Raw genomic sequence first — 23,888 nt, forward strand, 5'->3', positions numbered from 1 at the left:
ATCAACAACCTCAAATATGCAATACAATTCTAATGGCAGAAAGCAAAGAGGAACTAAAGAGCTTCTTGATGAGGGTGAAAGACGAGACTGAAAAAGCTGGCTTGAAACTCAACATCCAGAAAACTAAGATCATGGAATCCAGTCCCATTACTTCATGGCAAATAGATAGGGGAAAAGTGGAAACAGTGACAGATTTTATTTTCTGGGCTCCAAAATCACTGTTGATGGTGACAGCAGCCATAAAATTAAGATGCTTGCTCCTTGGAAGGAAAGCTATGACAAACCTAGATGGCTAATTAAAAAAGCAGAGACATCACTTTGCCAATTCACTTTGCCAACCAATGTCCATCCAGTCAAAACTATGGTTTTCCCAGTAGTCATTTATAGATGTGAGACTTGGAGCATAAAGAAGGTTGAGAGCTGAATAATTAATGCTTTTGAATTGTGGTGCTGGAAAAGATTCTTGAGAGTCCCGTGGATAGCAAGTAGATCAAACCAGTCTATCCTAAAGGACATCAATCCTAAATGTTCACTGGAAGGGCTGACACTGAGGCTGAAGCTCCAATACTTTAGCCACCTAATGCAAAGAGCCGACTCATTGGAAAAGACCCTGATGCTGGGAAAGATTGAGGAGAAGAGGGCAACAGAGACTAAGATGGTTGGAATGGCATCACTAACTCAGTGCACATAAATTTGAGCAAACTCTGCGCGATAGTGAGAGACAGGAAAGCCTGGCATGCTAGGGGTCACATGGGTGTTCATGGGGTAACAAAGAGTTGGACATGACTTAGTGACTGAACAGCAACATGATTAGCTATACAATAGACAAGATGTCATTAAAGCTATTAACAAATTATAGGAACTAATAAGATCATTTAACAAAATTATTGGATAACAAAGCCAGATATAAAACAACTGCATTCCTATATGCTACAAAATATCAGAGATGCAATGAAAGAAAATATTACAATAGAAAGAAAAACCATAAGGTACTAAGAAGTAAATCTAAGATGTACATGATCATTATAGAGGCAATTATATATATTATTGAAGAACATTAGAAAACACCTCTTCAAACTAATCTACAATTGAGTACAATTAAATCAAAACACCAGCAAGATTATTTGCAGAACTTGACAAGAGATTTTCATTATCATCCACTGAAATATAATGAAAGCTCTAAAAAATGGAGACAACACATTATCAGGAATAATTCAGGGATGGACAACACATTCAGGAATAGACAGACAGAACAAACCATATAGAACTCAGACAGATATCATGGGACACTATATAGCAGAAGTGGCATTTAAACCAGAAGGAAAAGAAGAAATTATTCAGAAAGGATGCTGAGGCAACTCATTAGTCATACAAGAAATAACTTAAGATTCCTTCCTTCTGCCATTAAAAAAGTGAAATTCCTGATAGAAAATGCAAGTAATTTGAGATTGACATGTACACATGATATTTAAAATGGATCATCAAAAAGGACTTACTGTACAGTCCAATATTTTTAAATGAGCAAAATTTATACACAGGCTATTTGGACAGGCACAAATGAAAACTGCCAGCAAATATGTGAAAAGGTACTGAAATTCACTAATAGGAAATAGAAATAAACACAAAAATGAGTTAACACTTTATACTCATCAACTTGGCAAAAATTAAAAACATTTATAACCATTACTAACAGTAGGAATGTGGAGGAAAGGGGGCACTCTCAGCTATTTTGCTGGTAAAAAAGTAAAGACTTAGAACCATTTGGAAAAATAATCTGGTAATCTCTATTATAATAAAAGATCTGTCAATGGCAATAAAAGATTAAGTTGGAACCACATTCGCTATTTGGAGGAATTTCCAGAGTATTGATGAGAGAAAAAAAGGAAGGTGAAGAAATGCAGATATATGTAATCCTAGTTTACTAATATAAAAACATACCCCAAAAAAACCCCAAAACCTCTGTATATACAAATGTATATATATTTTATAAATATATATATATATCTGCCCAGCATAATTAAGAGCACAAAAAAGGAAAAAAGGAATATATCCCAGGCTCTTTACACTATTCTTTTTATTTTAGTGAGCAGGGGTAGTAATTGATAGCAAAAAACAGAGGGAAAGAAATAGGAAAAAAATGACCTGAGCAATAAAGCTGCATTAAAAAAAGAGATCACATAAGAATTTATGATATGAAGTTATGCATTTATTTAAATTAAATATAAAAATACTTTTTATACTAAATGCAAAGTTTAAAAACAAAGACCCATATGAGAAATAAAACCTGTTAAACAATGTATCAAAATAATACATTAGTATGGTCACTTCTTAATGCAGTCAACAAATATTTATTAAGAGCATACTATGTTAAATGCTAGAAATAAAAAATTTTCAAAACAAGCACAATTAAAAGAGACAATACATCAAGAAATGGTAATTAACAGAAATATTCTGAGACTAAAAACTTTACCTCATGTAATATATATTACCAGAAGCTGAACAGAGAGAGGAAAACAGCCATCATAATGAATATAAAATATATATCTATATAAATATAAAATATAAAAATATAAAAGAATAAAAATCATGGCTCAAAGTAAGGAAGGCCTAAATTTCTTCTACACACAATTTCGCCGCCTGGAAGCACGAACACTAGAGTGTAAGTTTTCAAATTTTACCTTGCAACACACATTCTCCTACAGAGCAATACGTGTGTGGCTGTGCTGGTGTGACACTCTGGGCTTCAGCCCTTTGTCAGTCTGGGGCCCTGGGTGGTGTCACCCTACCTGTGTCATTCTCTTATTAAACTCCACCTCATCACCTAGGTCTGACAAAGTACTGAATTCTAGAGCTCATACCCCAAGGATTGCAAAAATTAGGTGCATTCTCTGAGCTTTTCTCGTGCTTTCCACAGAACTTGTCTTTTATTTTTGAACTCTCATTTACTTATAATTTCCACTGGTCTTTCTTAACACCCAGGGAGGCTACTGGGATGGTCAACATGAGGGTGATTTAATGGGCACTTATTTAGAAGGAATCTAATAGTATCAGGGGGAACTGAAGCTTGTACTAAGAAAAATGTGAAAATGTAGGGGATACCTACAAAAAAAGAGAGCACTGGTTATGGTAACAAGAGGGTAAAGCAGAGGGTAAAGCAAATGGCCACGCACACGTTTTGGAATTCAGCCTTGGAAAGGTAAGTGAAGAGAATCCAAAATTTAGCAGCCTCAGCAGGACTTCCACATCTCCAAATCAAACAGCACAGTCTCTAAAGGAAGAGCGGAAGAAAGGCTTGACGAGGCCACGTTAGAACGTTTGCTGGACTAGGATCTCCTCTGAACTGGCTCAGAAGTCTCAAGGGAGGTGGTAAAGCCATTAAGAGGACATTAGGAAAACATTCTTGGCTTCAGTGGAAGCTTCTCCTTTAATGAGTCCAAACTAAATACATTAATAAACAGTACCCAAGGCTTTTCTTAGTTGAAGTACCATATTACTCAGCATCTCTGGAGCCACAATGACATTTCTGGGAAGGAATGAATAGCTATTTCTTCATTAGGTTTTTCACAATTGATACAGATGCTAAAAGATGAAGGAAAATACTGGGGGGAAAATCCATCAATTCATTTTTCTGTATATGGTCTTATTTTATTGAAGAGACTCATAGAATCTGGTTTTCTATCAGAGCACAGACTGAAAACCACTGAGCCGAGCTCCCATACTACACTGAATTCCTCACTTAGTCTTCACTATCTTCTATTAAGATTCCATGCCCTGCCTGCCCCATGGGTTTCTCCATGAAACACTTTCAAATCTTAAGAAACCTGGTTCACTTTAGGTTATAAGCAAGTATGGAATATTCCTGGTGGGGGCATATCAGGGAACTAGCATTTTAATATGCTACAAAATGCTCTGAAAAAACATATACAAATATCTATCTCATGTTTTTCATTTTATGTAATTCAACTGAAGATGAACAAGTAATATTCAACTTATAAAAAACAGCTAGTTAAAAAATAAAAGCAAGTCAGGAATTCCCCAGATTCCCAGAGTCAGGAGTTAAAAATGTTATGTAAGATTTTATGCAAATTTTGAACCTGCAAAAGAGTTCTGATTTGGGCTTACAGTCTAAATACTTCTTTGATGTTCCTACTATCAAAGCACCACCATTCTTACCTCATGCCACTAAACTAATCAAAGTTACTTTACTATCAAGTGTCTGACCAAAAGGAATCTATAATTTGACAAATGTACTATAAGTTAAACAAACACTTTATTGTTTCCACAATGGTTCAACAAGGAAAGGCTGATGGTTACAAACTTAACAATATTTGAATTCTGTTAATAAAAGTTCAGTCAACAACCATTCAAAATTCAAAAGAGCTATATGAATAGTCTGGGGAAACTAGAAAGCTACTTGCAAAAAAAAATGAAATTAGAACATTCTAAACACCATATAAAAAATAAACTCAAAATGGATTAAAGATCTAATCCTAGGAACAGATACTTTAAAACTCCTAGATGGAAACACAGGCGGTACACTTTTTGACACAAAAAGCGGCATTATCTTTTTGGATCCGACTCCTACAGTAATGGAAATAAAAACAAAAATAAACAAATGAGAGTTAATTAAACTTTAAATCTTTTGCACAACAAAGGAAACCATAAATTAAATGAAAAGACAACCTATGGTATGGGAGAAAATATTTGCAAATGATGTAACCAAAAGGGTTTAATTTCCAAAATATACAAACCACTCACACTGCTCAAAATAAAAAAATAAAACAAACCTTATCAAAAAATAGACAGAAGATCTAAATAGACATTTCTCCAAAGAAGACATACAGATGACCTACAGACACATGAAATGATGCTCAACATGACTACTTATTAGAGAAATGCAAATTGAAACTACAATGAGGTATCACTTCATATCAGTCAGAATGACCATCATCAGAAAGTCTAAGAATAATAAAGGCTGGAGAGAATGTGGAAAAAAGGGAACCCTCCCACACTGTTAACCGGAATATAAAGCCACCATGGAGAACAGTATGGAAGTTCCTTAAAACACTAGAAGTACAGTTACCATATGGTCTGTCAATGCCACTCTTGAGCATAAAACTGGAAAAGAAGGAACCTTTTTTGAAAAGATACATGCACCCCAATGTTCAGAGAAGTACTGTTTATAGCAGCCGACACATGGAAGCAACCTAAATGTCCATCAATAAAGAAATAGGTAAAGAAGATGCATATGAACAATGGAATCTTACTCAACCATAAAATAGAATGAAATAATGCCATTTACAGCAACAGGGATGGAATGGAGAACTACGCCAAAGACAAATTTCATATGGTATCACTTATATGTGGAATCTAAAATAACAATTACAAATGAACTTACTTACAAAACAGAAATAGACTCAGAAACATGGTTACCAAAGGGAAAAAGTGGTGGAGAGGGATAAATTAGGAGTTTGGGATGAATGAAAACATACTACTATAAACAAAAGGATGAACAATAAGGTCCTACTATACAGCACAGGGAACTATTTTCAATATCTTATAATAACCTATAATGGAAAAGAATCTGGAGAAAAAACTATATAGATATATATATATAAAACACATAATAACAATCACTTTGCTGCACACTAGAAACTAACACAGCAAGGTAAATCAACTATCATTTAAAACATATAAATATTTTTAAAAGCTATACGAAAAGAAAAGTATTGCACAACTAATGAAACATTCATCTCTCCAGAGAGATATCAACTGAGCTACGAGAACAATGTTGTCTGAAATGTGACATGTGAGGTCTGAAGGCCAGGGAAGGCCCTTACCAAGTTAAGAAAATCTGACACTCGTGTGCAGTAGCACATGAGCAGCTGAGGCTCACCAAAGGAAGTGAATTCCAGAGTGTGCGCATAACCCTACTGCTTAGACCAGTAGGAACCCTACTGCTTAACCCTAGACTTGGGAAAAAAAGAACAGAAGGGCAGACAATTTTTAAAAACTCTAAATAAGAAAAGGAGAGTGGCTTTCCCTCAATCCATTTCCAATTACTAATACTATGATTTTCATTAGGTGGGAACAGATAAAGCTCTGAGGACCTAAGAACCTCATTAGATCACCAAAACAAAGCAGGCTTTAGCCAAAACCACAACTGCCTCCCTATAACACACTATATCAATACCCAGAAATCTCTGACATTCTGGAATTTTTAATGACAACTCCCAATCTCTTCACAACTTTTGACTGTCATAATTTGAACTAACATTGAATCACACATTTTAGGGAGGCAGAAGAATATAGTGGCTAAAAGTCCAGGCATACTTACCCACCTAGAGATTCAATTTTCACCATGGCCACAAACAAAATTCAAAATTACTACTGTCATACAGTACAGGTATATCCATAAGTATTAATATCAAATAGAAAGCAAAGTGTTTTCTCTCCTTAAACATGATCTTTCCAGAACACCCTAAGCCACTTAACTTGGGAGTAGGAAAATGCATCAGGCTAAATTAATCCTTTCCAGTTTCCGCTGCACTGTTTAATCCAAAATCACCTATTAAAAGCACATAGGTTACCACATATATTAAAGTGACAAAATATGAAATTAAACATTTCTTATCAACAGTGATCCTCTATTGTACTGTCAGAGATGGAATTCCAAAGGACTGTTCAAGCTTTTAGTCAAAATGACAATTACAATGCAAATACTCAGGCTCTGGTTTCTCAAGAATAGGGGTGGGAAGCAATCTTTCTCTCCCTCTTTCTTTGTAATTTTCTGCATTCTGTAAAGAGAGTAGAAAATAAGCACGGAAAATTTCTCTAATCTTCTCTCACAAAAAAGAACAATTGTCTCTTCAGTGCTGTTCTTACGCTCACCAGATGCAATTTGCTTTGAGAACAAATGTATAAAAATCAAGGTTTTGTTTTGTTTTTTTTTAAAAAGGCTACCCACATCTGTATCTAATTATTCAACAAAGTATCCTCTTCAAAGTAATTACCAACTAACAAGGGTATGCTTCCTTTTATGAAATGGAGGAAAAATGGAATTTTAGAAAACAAAAGCAGATTTTTCTATCAGCTTACATTATAATTTCAGGTTTGCAATTTTCATTCCTAATTTTCAATGGGCATGTTTCCTAAAACTTAAAAAAAATTTAATCTGTCAATCTAAAAAGGTTAATGATCTTTAAGAACACGCAAGTACATCTGAAGAACATCACTTTTAAAGAAAAACATTTTGTAAAAGAAAAAAATAAAGCACCCTTTTTGTTTTTAAATCTTTTGGTTTCCTTGTTTCTAACTTTTTTTATGCTTTATATATCTAAGAAATATTTAAAGGTAATCTCACAAGTTTCCTATAATGACAATTATAAAACATAACCAAGATGATAAAATGACAATTCATAAATCTACACTAATATTAACGAATGAATGAATGAGTGGCAAAAACGACAAAGCACTTCCTGACAGTAGGATTCCTACTGATAAATGTAATAGATATGACAGAATATTTTTAAAATCACTGTTTAGTATCACAGCAGTAACTATTTCATGTAAGAATCAATAGATGCTAAAATTTGCAGGTGAAAATATGATGAAATATAGGCTATTTTCAAGTTTCAAAGGGTTTCCCCATAACACAAATAATTAACAAGCATAATGTAGTAACTTTACAGTAGAGAAACCTGGCAAGCAACACCTTCATCAATGTTCAGTTTTCATCAGTGATGGAACAAATCAACATTACTTGCCTCCTGATCTGATAACCTAGAGAAAATACAACAATAATTCTCTGGGTTTCCTGCCAGAAGTCTAAGACCTGAATCTAGTGATGAGGAAAAAAAAAATCAACAAACCTAAAACAAAAGACATTCTACAAAATAACTGGCTAGAAAAAAAAAGACTAAAAAACTATTTCAGATTAAAGGAGACCTGCCTCTTGAGAAACCTATATGCAGGTCAGGAAGCAACAGTTAGAACTGGACATGGAACAACAGACTGGTTCCAAATAGGAAAAGGAATACGTCAAGGCTGTATATTGTTACCCTGCTTATTTAACGTCTATGCAGAGTACATCATGAGAAATGCTGGGCTGGAAGAAGCACAAGCTGGAATCAAGATTGCTGGGAGAAATATCAATAGCCTCAGATATGCAGATGACACCACCCTAATAGCAGAAAGTGAAGAGGAACTAAAAAGCCCCTTGATGAAAGTAAAAGAGGAGAGTGAAAACGTTGGCTTAAAGCTCAACATTCAGAAAACGAAGATCATGGCATCTGGTCCCATCACTTCCTGGGAAATAGATGGGAAACAGTGGAAACAGTGTCAGACTTAATTTTTGGGGGCTCCAAAATCACTGTAGATGGTGACTGCAGCCATGAAGTTAAAAGATGCTTACTCTTTGGAAGAAAAGTTATGACCAACCTAGATAGCATATTCAAAAGCAGAGACATTACTTTGCCAACAAAGGTCTGTCTAGTCAAGGCTATGGTTTTTCCTGTGGTCATGTGTGGATGTGAGAGTTGGACTGTGAAGAAAGCTGAGTGCCGAAGTATTGATGCTTTTGAACTGTGGTGTTGGAGAAGACTCTTGAGAGTCCCTTGGACTGCAAGGAGATCCAACCAGTCCATTCTGAAGGAGATCACCCTGGGATTTCTTTGGAAGGAATGACGCTAAAGCTGAAACTCCAGTACTTTGGCCACATCATGCGAAGAGTTGACTCATTGGAAAAGACTGATGCTGGGAGGGACTGTGGGCAGGAGGAGAAGGGGACGACAGAGGATGAGATGGCTGGATGGCATCACGGACTCAATGGACGTGAGTCTGAGTGAACTCCGGGACTTGGTGATGGACAGGGAGGCCTGGAGTGCTGCGATTCATGGAGTCGCAGAGTCAGACACGACTGAGCGACTGAACTGAACTGAAAGAGATATGATGGTCAAATGCCTTATTTAATCCTGTACTGTACCCTGGACCAGAAAAGGACTTTAAGTGGCAAAATTTTAATAAAACCTATAGGTTAATAGTATTGATCCAATGTTAATCTCCTGTGATAACAGAAGAGAATGTACACACCCTATTATTTAGATTTAAAAGCATCTACATTATGTCAGCAACTAGCCTCAAAAAAAACTTTTAGATGTACATACACATGGAGATACATATATAAAATAATAAAGCAAGTCTGGCAAATATGAGTATTAGGGGAATCAAGGCAAAGGATATACATTATTCCTTTGTTCTAATCACTCAACTTCTTCATAAGTCTGCAGTTTCAAAACAAAAATATTACCTTGGGCTTCCCTGGTGGCTCAGTGGTAAAGAATCCACCAGCCAGAAGATCCCTGGGTCAGAAAGATCCCACACGCCATGGAGCACCTAAGCCCACACACCACCACTAGTGAGCCCGTGCTCCAGAGCCCGAGAATTGCAACTGCTGAGCCCATGAGCCACAACTACTGAAGGCCGTGCACCCCAGAGCCTGTGCTCCCCGACAAGAGAAGCCACCTCAAGGAGAAGCCTGCACACTGCAGCGAAGAGTCGCCCCCGCTCGCCACAACCAGAAAAAGCCCACATGCAGCAATGAAGGGCCAGCACAGCCATAAATAAACAAAATTATTTACAAAAAAACAATGTTACCTAATGGATAAGTAACCTCCAGTTTGAATTTGACGATAGTTTAGTCCAGGGATCTGCAAACTTTTTCTATAAAGAGCCAGTCAGTCAATACGCATTTTAAGCTTTGTGAGCCATACAGTCTTTTTCACAACATCTCAACTCTGCTGTTGTGTCACAAAAGTACTGAAAATGAATGGGAGTGGCTATGTTTCAATAAAATTTCACTTACAAAAATCAGCAGTGGGCTAGATCTGGTCCATAGGCCAGTGTGCTGATCCCTGGCCTAGTTCACACCAAAGAAAATGAATCTGAATAATTATACCTTCAGTTCACATGTATGGAGCACAAGCTAGACACTATGTTAACTGTTTTATCCACATCAACTTATTTACTCCTGCACCAACATGATTAAGTAAATGCTATGATTATTTCTATTTTCTACAGAGGAAATGATGTGAAGACTTGACTCATTAGAAAAGACCCTGTTGCTGGGAAAGACTGAGGTGGGAGGAGAAAGGGACAACAGAGGATGAGATGGTTGGATGGCATCACTCACTCGAAGGACATGAGTTTGAGCAAGCTCCCAGAGTTGGTGATGGACAGGGAGTCCTGGCGTGCTGCATTCCATGGGGTCACAAAGAGTCGGATACTGAGCAACTGAACAACAGCAAAGGAAATGAGTCTAGAGAAGTTAAGGAACTTGCCCAAGGTCATACACCCAGTAAAGCGTAGGCTCTGGGTTTGAACCAGGAAGGGTCATCTACATACAAGGAACTGTAAGCAATACGCTGCACTTCTCACATGGACTGAACTGTCACATGCAACACCCGGGAACTAAAACCATTTTAACAATAGCTAAACAACCACCTAACCTCAGGATTTACATTACAAAAAGCCACTTTTCACAAACCTCCTGCAGCTGCTGAGAAATAAGTCCCAGTTGATCCTGCCGTCTTTCCACCAGCTCTCTTTCTGTTCGCATCTCTTTCTCTATTTCCTGAAGCCGCCGCTCCACTCGATCTGAAACCTTAACATAAACAAAGAAAAAAGTGCCATTATAGAGCTGCTAGGCAAAAAAAAAAAAAAAAAAGACTAAACTGAAGAGATATTTTATGCCAGATACACTACTGCCTAAAGCATTTAAGACTGTGGCTTACTTGTAGAACCATTTTTAATGACATTTATAAAGCAGGTCACAAAAATACTCACTAAAAGTTGCAATAGCAAACAATCATTAGTTTCCAAGTAATCCAAACCTAGACCCCAGAAAAAGACTGAAATGTTTCAAAGTATAACCTGTCTAAAGATCAGAGTGAAAGGTAATAAATTAGAAAAGAGTGCCCTCTGGTGAGTTAGAAGACAATTACCAATTTTGCCTGCAACTGTATTTATTACTTTATGAATGATAAACTGTTCTATTTAGTTCTTTTTCATTTTAATTATCTAAAACCATGACCTGCCTTGGAAGGGTTTGATGTTCATATGCAACAAATAATTGAAAGGGCTTGTCAACCTTTGCTACTCTGATGTGCTAAAAATAAACCAACTGTAAAAGATCAAAAAATCAAGTCACATGGAAAAATGTTTAATTGGGACTCTCTAAAATAAACATGAAAGAATTTATTCTCTGATGTAAGACTTTTCCTTGCTGAAAGTTATCCACATTCAAACACACTTCATGTGTATTATTATACAGTCCCCTAAATAAAATATACACTACTTGACTACTTGCATATATTTGGTATAGGAGGATACGATAAAAGACATTTGTATTCATTTAAGAGAAGCAATATATACAGCCCTGTTACAAGAAATCTTTTGCCACAAATTCTATAGAGTCAATAAGGGTCTTGGTCACAAGGGATCTTACTGGAGCAACAGAAATATTCCAAACTAGATTATTAAAACAAGACCTGGTGCTGACTGTGGCTCAGAACGTGAGCTCCTTATTGCAAATTCAGGCTTAAACAGAAGAAAGCAGGGAAAACCACTAGGTCATTCAGGTATGACCTAAATCAAATCCCTTATGATTAACTGGAGGCAATGAACAGATTCAAGGGATTAGATCTGGTAGACAGAGTGTCTGAAGAACTATGGACAAAGGTTCATTGTATTGTAAAAGAACAGGCAGTGACCAAAACCATCCCAAAGAAAAAGAAACGCAAGAAGGCAAAGGGGTTATCTGAGGAGGCTTTACAAATAGCTGAGAAAAGAAGAGAAAAGGCAAAGGAGAAAGAGAAAGATATATCCAACTGAATGAAGAGTTCCAGAGACTAGAAAGGAAAGATAGGAAGGCCTTCTTCAATGAACAATGCAAAGAAGTAGAGGAAAGCAACAAAATGGGAAAGAGTAGAAACCTCTTCAAGAAAATTGGAGATATCAAGGGAATATTTCATGAAAGGATGGACATGATAAAGGACAGAAACAGTAAGGACCTAAAAAAAAAAGCAGAAGAGATTAACAGGTGGCAAATACACAGAGAAGCTCTTAATGATCTGAATAACTGCAATAGTAAATTTGGAAAACTCAGCAGTGACCACAGGGCTAGAAAAGGTCAGTTTTCATTCCAATCCCAAAGAAAGACAACACCAGAGAATGTTCAAACTATCTCACAACTGCACTCATCTCACACAATATCAAAGTAACGCTCAAAATTCTGCAAGCCAGCCTTCAACAGAACGTGAATCAAGAACTTCCAGATGTTCAAGCTGGATTTAGAAAAGGCAGCGGAACCAGAGAACAAACTGCCAACAACCATTGGTTCATTGAAAAAGCAAGACAACCAGAGCAAAACATCTACTTCTGCTTCATTGACTATTCAAATGCCTTTGACTGTGTGGATCACAACAAACCATGGAAAATTAGAGATGGGAATACCAGATCAATTTACCTGCCTCCTGAGAAACCTGTTTGCTGGTTAAGAAGCAATAATTAGAACCGGACAAGGAACAACAGACTGATTAAAAATTGGGAAAAGAGAAAGTCAAAGCTGTACACTGTCACCCTGCTTATTTAACTTACAGAGCACACCATGCAAAATGCTGGGTTGGATAAATCACAAGCTGGAATTAAGACTGCCGGGAGAAATACCAACAACCTCAGATATGCAGATGACACCATTCTAATGGCAGAAAGCAAAGAGGAACTAAAGAGCCCCTTGATGGAGTTGGAAGAAGAGCAAAAAAAGCTGGTTTAAAATTCAGCATTCTATTTGCAATATTTTAAGGAATCTCCACACTGTTCTCTATAGTGGCTGTACTAGTTTGCATTCCCACCAACAGTGTAAGAGGGTTCCCTTTTCTCCACACCCTCTCCAGCATTTATTGCTTGCAGACTTTTGGATCGCAGCCATTCTGACTGGTGTGAAGTGGTACCTCACTGTGGTCTTGATTTGCACTTCTCTAATAATGAGTGATGTTGAGCATCTTTTCATGTGTTTGTTAGCCATCCGTATGTCTTCTTTGGAGAAATGACTATTTAGTTCTTTGGCCCATTTTTTGATTGGGTCGTTTATTTTTCTGGAATTGAGCTGCATAAGTTGCTTGTATATTTTTGAGATTAGTTGTTTGTTAGTTGCTTCATTTGCTATTATTTTCTCTCATTCAGAAGGCTGTCTTTTCACCTTGCTTATATTTTCCTTTGTTATGCAGAAGCTTTTAATTTTAATTAGATCCCATTTGTTTATTTTTGCTTTTATTTCCAGTATTCTGGGAGGTGGATCATAGAGGATCCTGCTGTGATTTATGTCGGAGAGTGTTTTGCCTATGTTCTCCTCTAGGAGTTTTATAGTTTCTGGTCTTACATTTAGATCTTTAATCCATTTTGAGTTCATTTTTGTGTGTGGTGTTAGAAAGTGATTTAGTTTCATTCTTTTACAAGTGGTTGACCAGTTTTCCCAGCACCACTTGTTAAAGAGATTATCTTTACTCCATTGTATATTCTTGTCTCCTTTATCAAAGATAAGGTGTCCATATTGTGTGGATTTATCTCTGGGCTTTCTATTTTGTTCCGCTGATCTATATTTCTGTCTTTGTGCCAGTACCATACTGTCTTGATGACTGTGGCTTTGTAATAGAGCCTGAAGTTAGGCAAGTTGATTCCTCCAGTTCCATTCTTCTTTGCTGGGCATACACACCGAGGAAACCAGAATAGAAAGAGACACATGTATCCCAATGTTCATCGCAGCACTGTTTATAATAGCCAGGACATGGAAACAACCTAGATGTCCATCAGCAGATGAATGGATAAGAAAGCTGTGGTACATATACACAATGGAGTATTACTCAGCCATTAAAAATAATACATTTGAATCAGTTCTAATGAGATGGATGAAACTGGAGCCGATTATACAGAGTGAAGTAAGCCAGAAAGAAAAACACCAATACAGTATACTAACACATATATATGGAATTTAGAAAGATGGTAATGATGACCCTGTATGCAAGACAGCAAAAGAGACACAGATGTGTAGAGCAGACTTTTGGACTCTGAGGGAGAGGGAGAGGGTGGGATGATTTGGGAGAATGGCATTAAAACATGTATACTATCATGTAAGAAACAAATCGCCAGTCTATGTTCGATGCAGGATGCAGGATGCTTGGGGCTGGTGCACGGGGATGATCCAGAGGGATGATGTGGGGTGGGAGGTGTGAGGGGGGTTCATGTTTGGGAACTCATGTACACCTGTGGCAGATTCATGTCAATGTATGCCAAAACCAATATAGTACTGTAAAGTAAAATAAAGTAAAAATAAAAATTTAAATTAAGAAAAAAATTCAGCATTCAAAAAACTAAGATCATGGCATCTAGCCCCATCACTTTATGGCAAATAGAAGGGGAAAAAGTGGAAACAGTGACAGATTTTATTTTCTTACACTCCAAAATCACTGTGGATGTTGACTGCAGTCATGAAATTAAAAGGCTCTTGCTCCTTGGAAGAAAAGCTATGACTAATCTGAACAGTGTATTAAAAAGCAGAGCCATCACTTTGCTGACAAAGGTCTGTACAGTCAAAGCTGTGGCTTTTCCAGCAGTCATTTACGGATGGGCAAGTTGGACCATAAAGAAGGCTGAACACCAAAAAACTGATGCTTTTGAACTGTGGTGCTGGGGAACACTCTAGAGTCCCTTGGACTGCAAGGAAATCAAACCAGTGAATCCTAAAGGAAATCAACCCTCAAAAGTTGCTAAAAGGACTGATGCTGAAGCTCCAATACTTGGGCCACCTGATGCAAAGAGTTGCCTCAATGGAAAAGACCCTGATGCCAGCAAAGATTGAAGCCAAAGGGAGTGGCAGGGGATAGGATGGTTAGAGAGCTTCAAGGACTCAATGGATATGAGTTTGTGCAAACTCTAGGAGGCAGTGAAGGACAGAGGAACCTGATGTGCTACAATCTACAGGGTCACAAAGAGTTGGACACAACTTAGCGACTGAACAAACAGACACAAAACCAGATTATGGTGATAGGTGCATAACTCAGTACATCTAATTTTTAGTAGATTATTTAATTGCACACTTAAAGCAGATTAATTTTATGGTAAACTATACCTCAAATCAGGTTATTTTTTGAAAAGACCTGGCAAACATAAGTTCAATTAGTCATAAAGGTTAAGCAAAAATATTCCATCAAAAATTAGTAGTTAACATTTACTAAGACTGGTAAGTCTTGGGTTTCCAACTTTGAGTGCTCAAGAGCAATTAAGATATATATAAGCAATTATATATATAATTAATATATATATGATATTCAGAGTACTTTACTAAAACCTCAAAACACCTTTAGCATTAGACTTCTAATTTATTCTAGCAATCAACACTAATATCCCAACAATTTACTACTGCATCTGAAATAAAGGCAGTACTTGCTGTTACAGAAACAACATTAAAAATAAATCAAAAAAAAATAAAGCTAATTCATTCTATTTTTACAAGTGGTAATACTTTCATTGCTCACTCAATATGAAAAGTAATACCAACACATATTAAAAATAAATAATAGGGAATGATCTCAAACATATTAGGATGGCGATTATCAACAAAAACCAGAAAACAATGTCGGGGAGGCTGCGGGGAAACTGAAACCCCCATTGCTGGTGGGGTGCGCGAGTGTGGGGCCACTATGGAAAACAGTCCAGCGGCTGCTTAAAAAAGAAAGAGTAGAGTTACCCCACATGATTCAGCAACTGCATTTCTAGGCATACACCCAAAAGAACTGAAATCCGGGTCTCAAAGAGATTATTTGTATACCCATGTTCGTGGCAGCATTACTCACAACAGCCAAAAGGCAGAAGCAACTCAACTGTCCCTGTACAATGGTGGGTGCAGGGGCCTGGGGGAAGGAGGAATAAGTAGCTGCTGTTTGACGGGTGCAGCTCCAGTTTCGTAAGATGAAGAGACTTCTGTATTTGGTTGGACAACTGCGAAAGCACATAACACTAACGAACTGAACACTTAAAAATGGGTAAGACGACAAATTTTATGTTATATATATTTCACAATTAAAAATAAACAAATAAGATAGAATGATAAAAAAGTTTTTAATCTGTTAACATCATCTATCAGAAGAAAAATAACATTATTTTGTTGTATACTCCCAAGAAATCTTTCTATGCATATGTATATGACTAGTCAAACATAATTCCATTTCACTTAAATTTTTAAACAAAAATTGGGATATTAGAGCTTTGTAAATTTTTTCAGTTTATATATATATATACAGTGTATATATACATATATACATATTTTTTTCTTTTTGCAGTTCACATATCATGGATAAATTTCCATGACAACAAATCTATATCCTGATTTTTAGCAAAGCTATAGTTTTCTGTCCACTGATTAAAATAATTCCCTGTTTATAATGGGATAACTGTAATTTATTTTTACTGGCACATGTTGTGACAGATACTCCTGTATAAGATTATTTTTGTAAACTCAAAACACAATCTTTACATAGAATTATTAAGGCAAAAGGTATGAGTCAAAAAAATTTTTTTAAATATGGACTTGACAGAATTTTGAACTTTTACCCAAATTTTTAATTCTAAAAAGACCGAGGTGATGAAGCAAGGTATTAACCATGAATCACAAAACAAACTAATGAGAAAACTGATTCCAATACAAGTCTCCTTTTTCAGCAGTATCTGTAATTCTCAGCTCCATTTTCACACACTCCTTCACTCAGTAAGAATACACAGACACTAATTTGTTCCAGCTTAATGCTAGGCAGAGGTTAGAGATACAGCAATACACGGATGTATGCACAGACCCTACCTTTCAATAACTTTTATCCATTGAAGACTGACACTAAATGAGTAATTAGAAATTTTCTAATTAAATTCAATGAGTTGAACAACTGATGTACTTCAAGAAAGCAGGCCGTGCCTATTATTAGCATCCTATCAAAATGTAAGCAATTCAAGTAACTAAATAGCAAAATCAAAACCCAAGATTATTTAGCCATTATCTACCTTACCACCATAACTGGTACATGAAATGAGACTGAGGTACCATATTTGAAGGACTCTCCGTTTTGAAATAATTGTCGTGTTAGGCAGTTTCTGACAGGGTTTCAACTGTCTCTGCTTCCTGGTGTTCATACACTGGTAATAACTTCCTCCCCTTGAGTGTGGGCTGGCCCTAGTACTTCCTTCTAGTGAATAGAATATGACAAAAGTGATGAAGTGTCACTTCAACAATTAGGGAACAATAAATTAACTTTCAACTTAATAGCATGTTTTCACTTCTCACTTGCTTGCTCTAAAGAGGCAAGCTGCCATGTGCTGAAATGCTTTGTGCCGAGACCACATGTCAAAGAAACAAAAGAGGTCTCTGACCAACAGTGCATGAGGCCTGATGCTTCAATCCAGTAACCTAAAAGGAACCAAATGAGCAAGGAAGGAGATCCATTCTAGTGAAGCCTTGAGATGACCGTAGCCTGTGAAAGACCCAGAGCCACACCTGAATTCCTAATCCATATTAACTGTGAAATAATAAAGGTTTAAAGCCACTAAGTTTTGGGAGATTTATTATGCAGCCATAGATAGTTAACTAATGTAACTTTTTAATTGATTTTCAAATAAATCCTCACCTGAGAAATAAACTAGAGTCTGATGAAGAAGAAGAAAATATACATATATATGTTTTTTCTACTTCATCCACAAAATTTCTATCCACTTCACATCATTTTCTTCTCCATTTCTAATTATTAAGACCCCCATTTCATCCATGGTAGAGGGATTTTTAAATAGACAGGTAGCTGGTCAGTATTGAGAAATAGCTAAACAGTACTGAGAAAAAAATAAAACATATACACAAACTAGGATGATTGAAACTAAATAAACACACAAACTATTTTATGAATTTCATTGACTGTGTGGATCACACCAAACTGTGGAAAATTCTTCAAGAGACTGGAATACCAGATCACCTGACCTGCCTCCTATGAAACCTGCATGCAGGTCAAGAAGCAACAGTTAGAACTGGACATGGAACAACGGACTGATTCCAAATCAGGAAAGGAGTACGTCAAGTCTGTATATTGTCACCCTGCTTATTTCACTTATATGTAGAGTACATGCCGTGCTGGATGAAACACAAGCTGGAATCAAGACTGCTGGGAGAAATATCAACAACCTCAGAAATGCAGATGACACCACCCTAATGGCAGAAAGTGAAGAGGAACTAAATGCTTCTTGATGAAGGTGAAAGAAAAGAGTGAAAAGGCTGGCTTAAAACTCAGCATTGAAAAACCTAAAATCACGGCATCTGGTCCATCACTTCATAGCAAATAGATGCGGAAACAATGGAAACAGTGACAGACTTTATTTTCTTGGTCTCCAAAATCACTGCAGATGGTGACTGCAGCCATGAAATTAAAAGACACTTACTCCTTAGAAGAAAAGCTATGACAAACTTAGACAGCACATTAAAAAGCAGAGACATTACTCTGCCAACAAAATTTGTATAGGCAAAGCTATGGTTTTTCCTGTTGTCAAGTACAGATATGAGAGCCAGACCATAAAGAAGCCTGAGTGCCAAAGAATTGATGTTTTTGAACCATGGTGTTGGAGAAGACTCTTGAGAGCCTTTGGACTGCAAGGAGATCAAACCAGTCAATCCTAAAGGAAATTAATCCTGAATATTCATTAGAAGGACTGATGCTAAAGCTGAAACTCCAATACTTTGGCCACCTGATGGAATGAGCAGAGTCATTAGAAAAGACCCTGATGCTGGGAAAGATTGAAGGCAAGAGAGGAATGGGATGACTTGAGGACAAGATAGTTAGATGGCATCATCGACTCAATGGATATGTTTGAGCAATCTTGCAGTCCACAGGGTTGCAAATAGCTGGACATGACTAAGTGACTGAACACAACAAAATTATAATCATCCTATAGGGCTACCAAAGTATCTAGATCTAATCATCCAGAGAGATTAATATGCTCAAAATATTTTCCTTTTTCTACTGTTAATATTTGTATTGAGTTACTCAACTCTAACTAAGTCAGCAACAATCAAGGACCTAAAACATACATTTGGATAGCTCCAGTTTTCTCTTTGTCTATTCTTTCTCATCTCTTTCTATGTTATATTCTATATCAGTTAGGGTACAAAGGATCAAATACACATCAGCTCAAATAAGATAAGGATTTCTTTCTCTCTCAATTTACTGCCCAGAAGAAAGTAAGATTAAGCTGTCAGGCCACTCTCTTCCCTAAGGTCATTCAGAGATCTAGGTTCCTTCCATCTGTTACTCCATCGCCCCCAGACTGTTATCCTCACCTGCATGGTTTAAGCTGGGTCAGTGCTACAACCCCATTTCAATTCACATACAGACAGAGGAAGTCTCAGTCAAGTGGCTTTGTTTTCAAGGAGACAACCCAAAAGGTGCATGTACCACTTTTACTCACACCTAGTCAGTCACATGGTCACAATTTAGACACGTAGGAAATCTAAGATACGTCATCTCTACCTGAGTCATCACGGGCCTGGATAAAACTGCTGGGGGTGGGGAACAGGCTCATAAGAAGAGGAAGATGGGGATCTGATGCTAAAGGAAAGAAGGAACGCAATACAATGGGCCAATTAGAAAAACATATCTTCACGCATATTGCAGTTTTAAGGTAAGCCACATTTCATCCTTTTTGGAAAAGAGTAAGATAAATGTTAATTCTCAGATTAAAGTATTAGAAGAGGACATTCAAAATACTAATTATAAAATTGAGCAATATGCAACAAATTACAAATGCACATAAACTTTAATCTTATAAATCCACTCTTAGAAATTTATTCTACCAATTTACTTTCCCATGTGAAAAACAGTGCATGTTCAAGATCAATAACTGCAGTGCTGTGGATAAAAGCAAAAGATTTAAACCACCTAAATGTCCATCAGTATAAGACTGGTTAAATAAATTATGGGACATTCAATGGAATGCTTTAAATATTGAAAGAAAGGAATTAGGAAGCTCATGAAATACTAATATGGAACAATATCAAAAATATATTAAGTGAAAAAGGCAGTATACAGAAGTGTTTTCACTACGCTAATTGCTGACAATGACAACAAAGGGGGAGTAAGAGCGGCCCCCCTAGAGGCGGTGGCTATCAACAGAAGACTTGAGTGACAAAAGGGAGCCAGCCGCGCAAAACAAGGGGAAAAGAGAAGCCAATGCAAAGACCAAAATGTAGGAATGAGTTTGGCAAAACCCAGGAACCTAGAGGAAGCCAGATAATGCAGGCAATATAGCCTATGGTAAATCATTTGAAACAGAATAATCTCAGGGAGGGTTTTAAAAAGCATTAGAGAAATTCACTGTGATGACTACTTTTAAAAATCACTTGGGAGAATTCCTTGGCAGTCCAGCGGTCAGGACGCTGTGCTCTCACTACTGCGGGCCCAGGTTCAATCCCTGGTTGGGGAACTAAAATCTCACAAGCTTCTCGGCATGGCCAAAAAATAAAATAAAAATCACCTGGGTAACTGTCAGCACGGATATGGACAATTGTAAGAGGCAAGAGACCAAGTTCAATGCATTCCACTGCAGTAAACTCAATAAAAGTGACTGAATGGAAGTATTAGATGATATAGACAGAATTGAGCAAGACTGCAAGAAATAAAAATGACAAAATTTGATAATGGATTGGAAGTGTGGTATGAAAAACAAGATCTGGAGTGAATCCTAGCTGACTGCTAGGTAGATTGTTACACACTTTCCTGAGACAGAGAAGACCGAAGGAAGAGCAAACATAAACAGTTCTAAACAGAATGGCACAGGCTTTGTACCTTGCAACACAGCATACATTTATAACTTTTGAAAGATAAGATAATTCCCAATAATAAGATTATAAGGACTACATGCATTATTGCCACTCCACATCTATTTTCTATTTCTGAGACCTAAGGGAAAAGCCTAACATTGAAAAATTCTTTTTCACCAGAGTCCATATTAATCAGTCAAATTCACTGCCAAGATATCAAAATGTCCTGAATCTCTAAATTTAGTTGTAAAAAAGGCAGGATAACAATGAAAGTTAGGACAGCTTTTAAAGTCAGCATTTTAATGAAGAGAGAGGAAACAACAGCAAAAGCATTCTATTCACAGGATTGTATTCTGGCATTTCAATATGTTGATTCCTCAGATCTTTAATAATATCTGCTGGCTTAAAATCCACTTCAGTAAGTATTAGTTATACACGCTGCCATTGTAATCTCTGCAATAACTATTTTATTCTAAATGCAGTATTGGGGGAGTTCTTAGAGTTTGATTAATAATTAACTCATAAGCTGCTGGATCCATGTTTACATTTCCAATTTAGTGGCCTTCCTACAGAAATCAAAATAAAAATGTTTTTAAATAATCAAACTTAATATGCACTCCTATCACACTCAGCCAGATAAAGCCCAGATAACTAATGGACTAAAATTTCTCCTATGGTATGATGCACACAAAATATTGTTTATTATCACAATTAAGTGTTGACAGAAAATATTTCCCATAACATCATGCTAAAATAATATTCCCCTTGAAATGGGCAGTTTGAAAACAAACAAACAAAAATTTATGACACCCAAAGGATTAACAAATTAGATCTTGGCATGTGCTATAGGAACTAATACTTTCTGCCTCTCAAAGAAAAATGTGTTCTATAAACTTTCAAGATATATTTCAGTTACTGAGAAAAATGCATGATAAACAACTGTAGCCTCAGAATAATGCACAATAAACGTGATTAAAAGCAGTTACCAAAAGAAATTGAAATTGGTAGACGACAGGAGCAGTCAGTCATTTTTCTTTATGTACTTGACAATATTTAAAAGGTTTCCACAGTGAATGTGCATCACTTTGGTAATCTTATTTTAAACTTAAATCTGGAGATGGGGACACAGGTTGCAGCCTCTGAGAAGTTTAATGCTCAGACAACAAAACTGCATCTTCCCTGAGACAGGCTATCATTAATTCACAAACACAACACAGTGTGTCAAACTGTTACAAAATGTAAACTCTGACTTCAACTGGGATGAGTCACAAAATCTATACTAAGCCTTGCACAAACTGAAAGTAAACATCATGTGGCCTTCAGAAGACCTTCTAAAATTCAACATATTATTTTTTAAGCTTTGTATTAGACAACTGTTTCTTAATCAGAACTACATACAACCAAGCGAAGTTTGAGAGGATCTGCACAGTTATGAGACAAATCTGCTTTGAAAGCAAATTACAGAAAGCACAAAACAAGCTGTAACATCACAACTTGATGGGAGGAAACGGCAGATAAAAAATTCAAAACAGTGCACAATTAGGTATGTACAATTTCCTAAGTTTTGACAACATAAAAGGACGTGCCCTGATGAGGTGGGCCCACTGGGTAGCTCAGTAAATAGTCAAGTTGTATAAACCAATCACACCAATGAGCTAAGCACTAGTGAGGTGTGACATCTAGCTGCCCAGTTATAGCTTTTATCTAACATGGAGTAATTCCTGATACATGGTAATGATGAGAGAACTCAGACATTCTTTGAATTCAGCTGTTAACTTCAAACTCAGTGGTTATAGTTTAGCTCCATGTTAACATTCTACACTATATAGATAATACTTGATAATTTTATTTGCTATATGAAAGAAATATAAACACAGTAACTTGGTTCATTATGGCTTTTTTTATAAAACGGCGAAAGGTGAAACTTAGCAAATGTAAGGTGCATTGTGCAAATTAGCATTTCAAACTCCAAACTATTCCACTTGTCTAACAATGTAACAAACTAGCATGACAACTGGGTATGTCCATGGCTTACTCAGATCTACAAGGATCTCAGAACAATAAGAATATTTGAATTTGGATCAAAGTTCTTATAAAAAGCATGCTCACAAGTTATGCACCTATGTAGCAAGTAAAGGAAGACTCAGCTGAAAAACTTGGTAAAATCATGTACAATAAAAACAGCAAACACAGTAATGGAACTTGATAGAAATAAAAAGATTCCAGGAGTTTCACTTCTAAAAATGACAGACCAGACGTGTGTGTTAGTTGTTCAGTCATGTCCAACTCTTTGCGACCCCATGGACTGTAGCCCACCAGACTCCTCTTCCATGGGATTTCCCAGGCAAGAATACTGGAGTGGGTTGCCCTCCCCTTCTGCAGGGAATGTTCCTGACTCAGAGATTGAACTTGCGTGCCCTACATTGAAGGCAGTGTCTTTACCATCTGAGCCACCAGGGAAACCTGATAGACTAAGTCAGACCAATTCTCCCACTGAAAAAAACTTAAATAGCAAAAACTACTACTTTAGTATCTGTTTTAAGGCACTAGAAAGCTTAAGAGATAAAGTCAGATGAGACCGAGATGCAAGATAAAAAAGAAACCCAAGAGGTCAGTCTATCTTCTCTCTCTTAAATATCAGCCTATTTCTGAAAATAAAGAAAAACAAGTTGATAACCCTTTCAAGGAAGGGTTAAACTTACACTATCCCCACACCCCAGAACTTTGGACTGGAATCCTGAAGGACTATATACAAGCAGTAAAGATGAATCAAAAATAGCTGAAACCTGGCACTGAAGTGTAACACTGAAATATCTCAACGATAAATGATAAGGTAATTCATGACTGCTATTGCCCCTAGCCTAATCTAACAAAAAGGAAACATGTCCTTTCATACATAATAATTATCAAACTACCCGTGCAAGATTTCTTTGAAGAGATGAATATTTCTGTCATCACAAATAACCAATCAAAACGAAAAAGAAGGCAAAAA

The 23,888-nt window shown here is 36.7% G+C and overlaps 1 protein-coding gene across 1 annotated transcript in view; it reads right to left on the minus strand.

Moving 5' to 3' along the window:
- The window catches only part of CEP128 (centrosomal protein 128), a 469,424-nt gene that overhangs the window by 382,700 nt on the left and 62,836 nt on the right, over positions 1 to 23,888 (minus strand). The window contains exon 7 of the mRNA XM_052647177.1: positions 10,544 to 10,660. Within this exon, the coding sequence (XP_052503137.1) occupies positions 10,544 to 10,660 (117 nt within the window). The remainder of the gene's footprint in view (positions 1 to 10,543; positions 10,661 to 23,888) is intronic.

The sequence above is a fragment of the Budorcas taxicolor genome, chromosome 10, assembly GCF_023091745.1.
Source record: "Budorcas taxicolor isolate Tak-1 chromosome 10, Takin1.1, whole genome shotgun sequence".
Lineage (NCBI taxonomy): Eukaryota > Metazoa > Chordata > Mammalia > Artiodactyla > Bovidae > Budorcas > Budorcas taxicolor.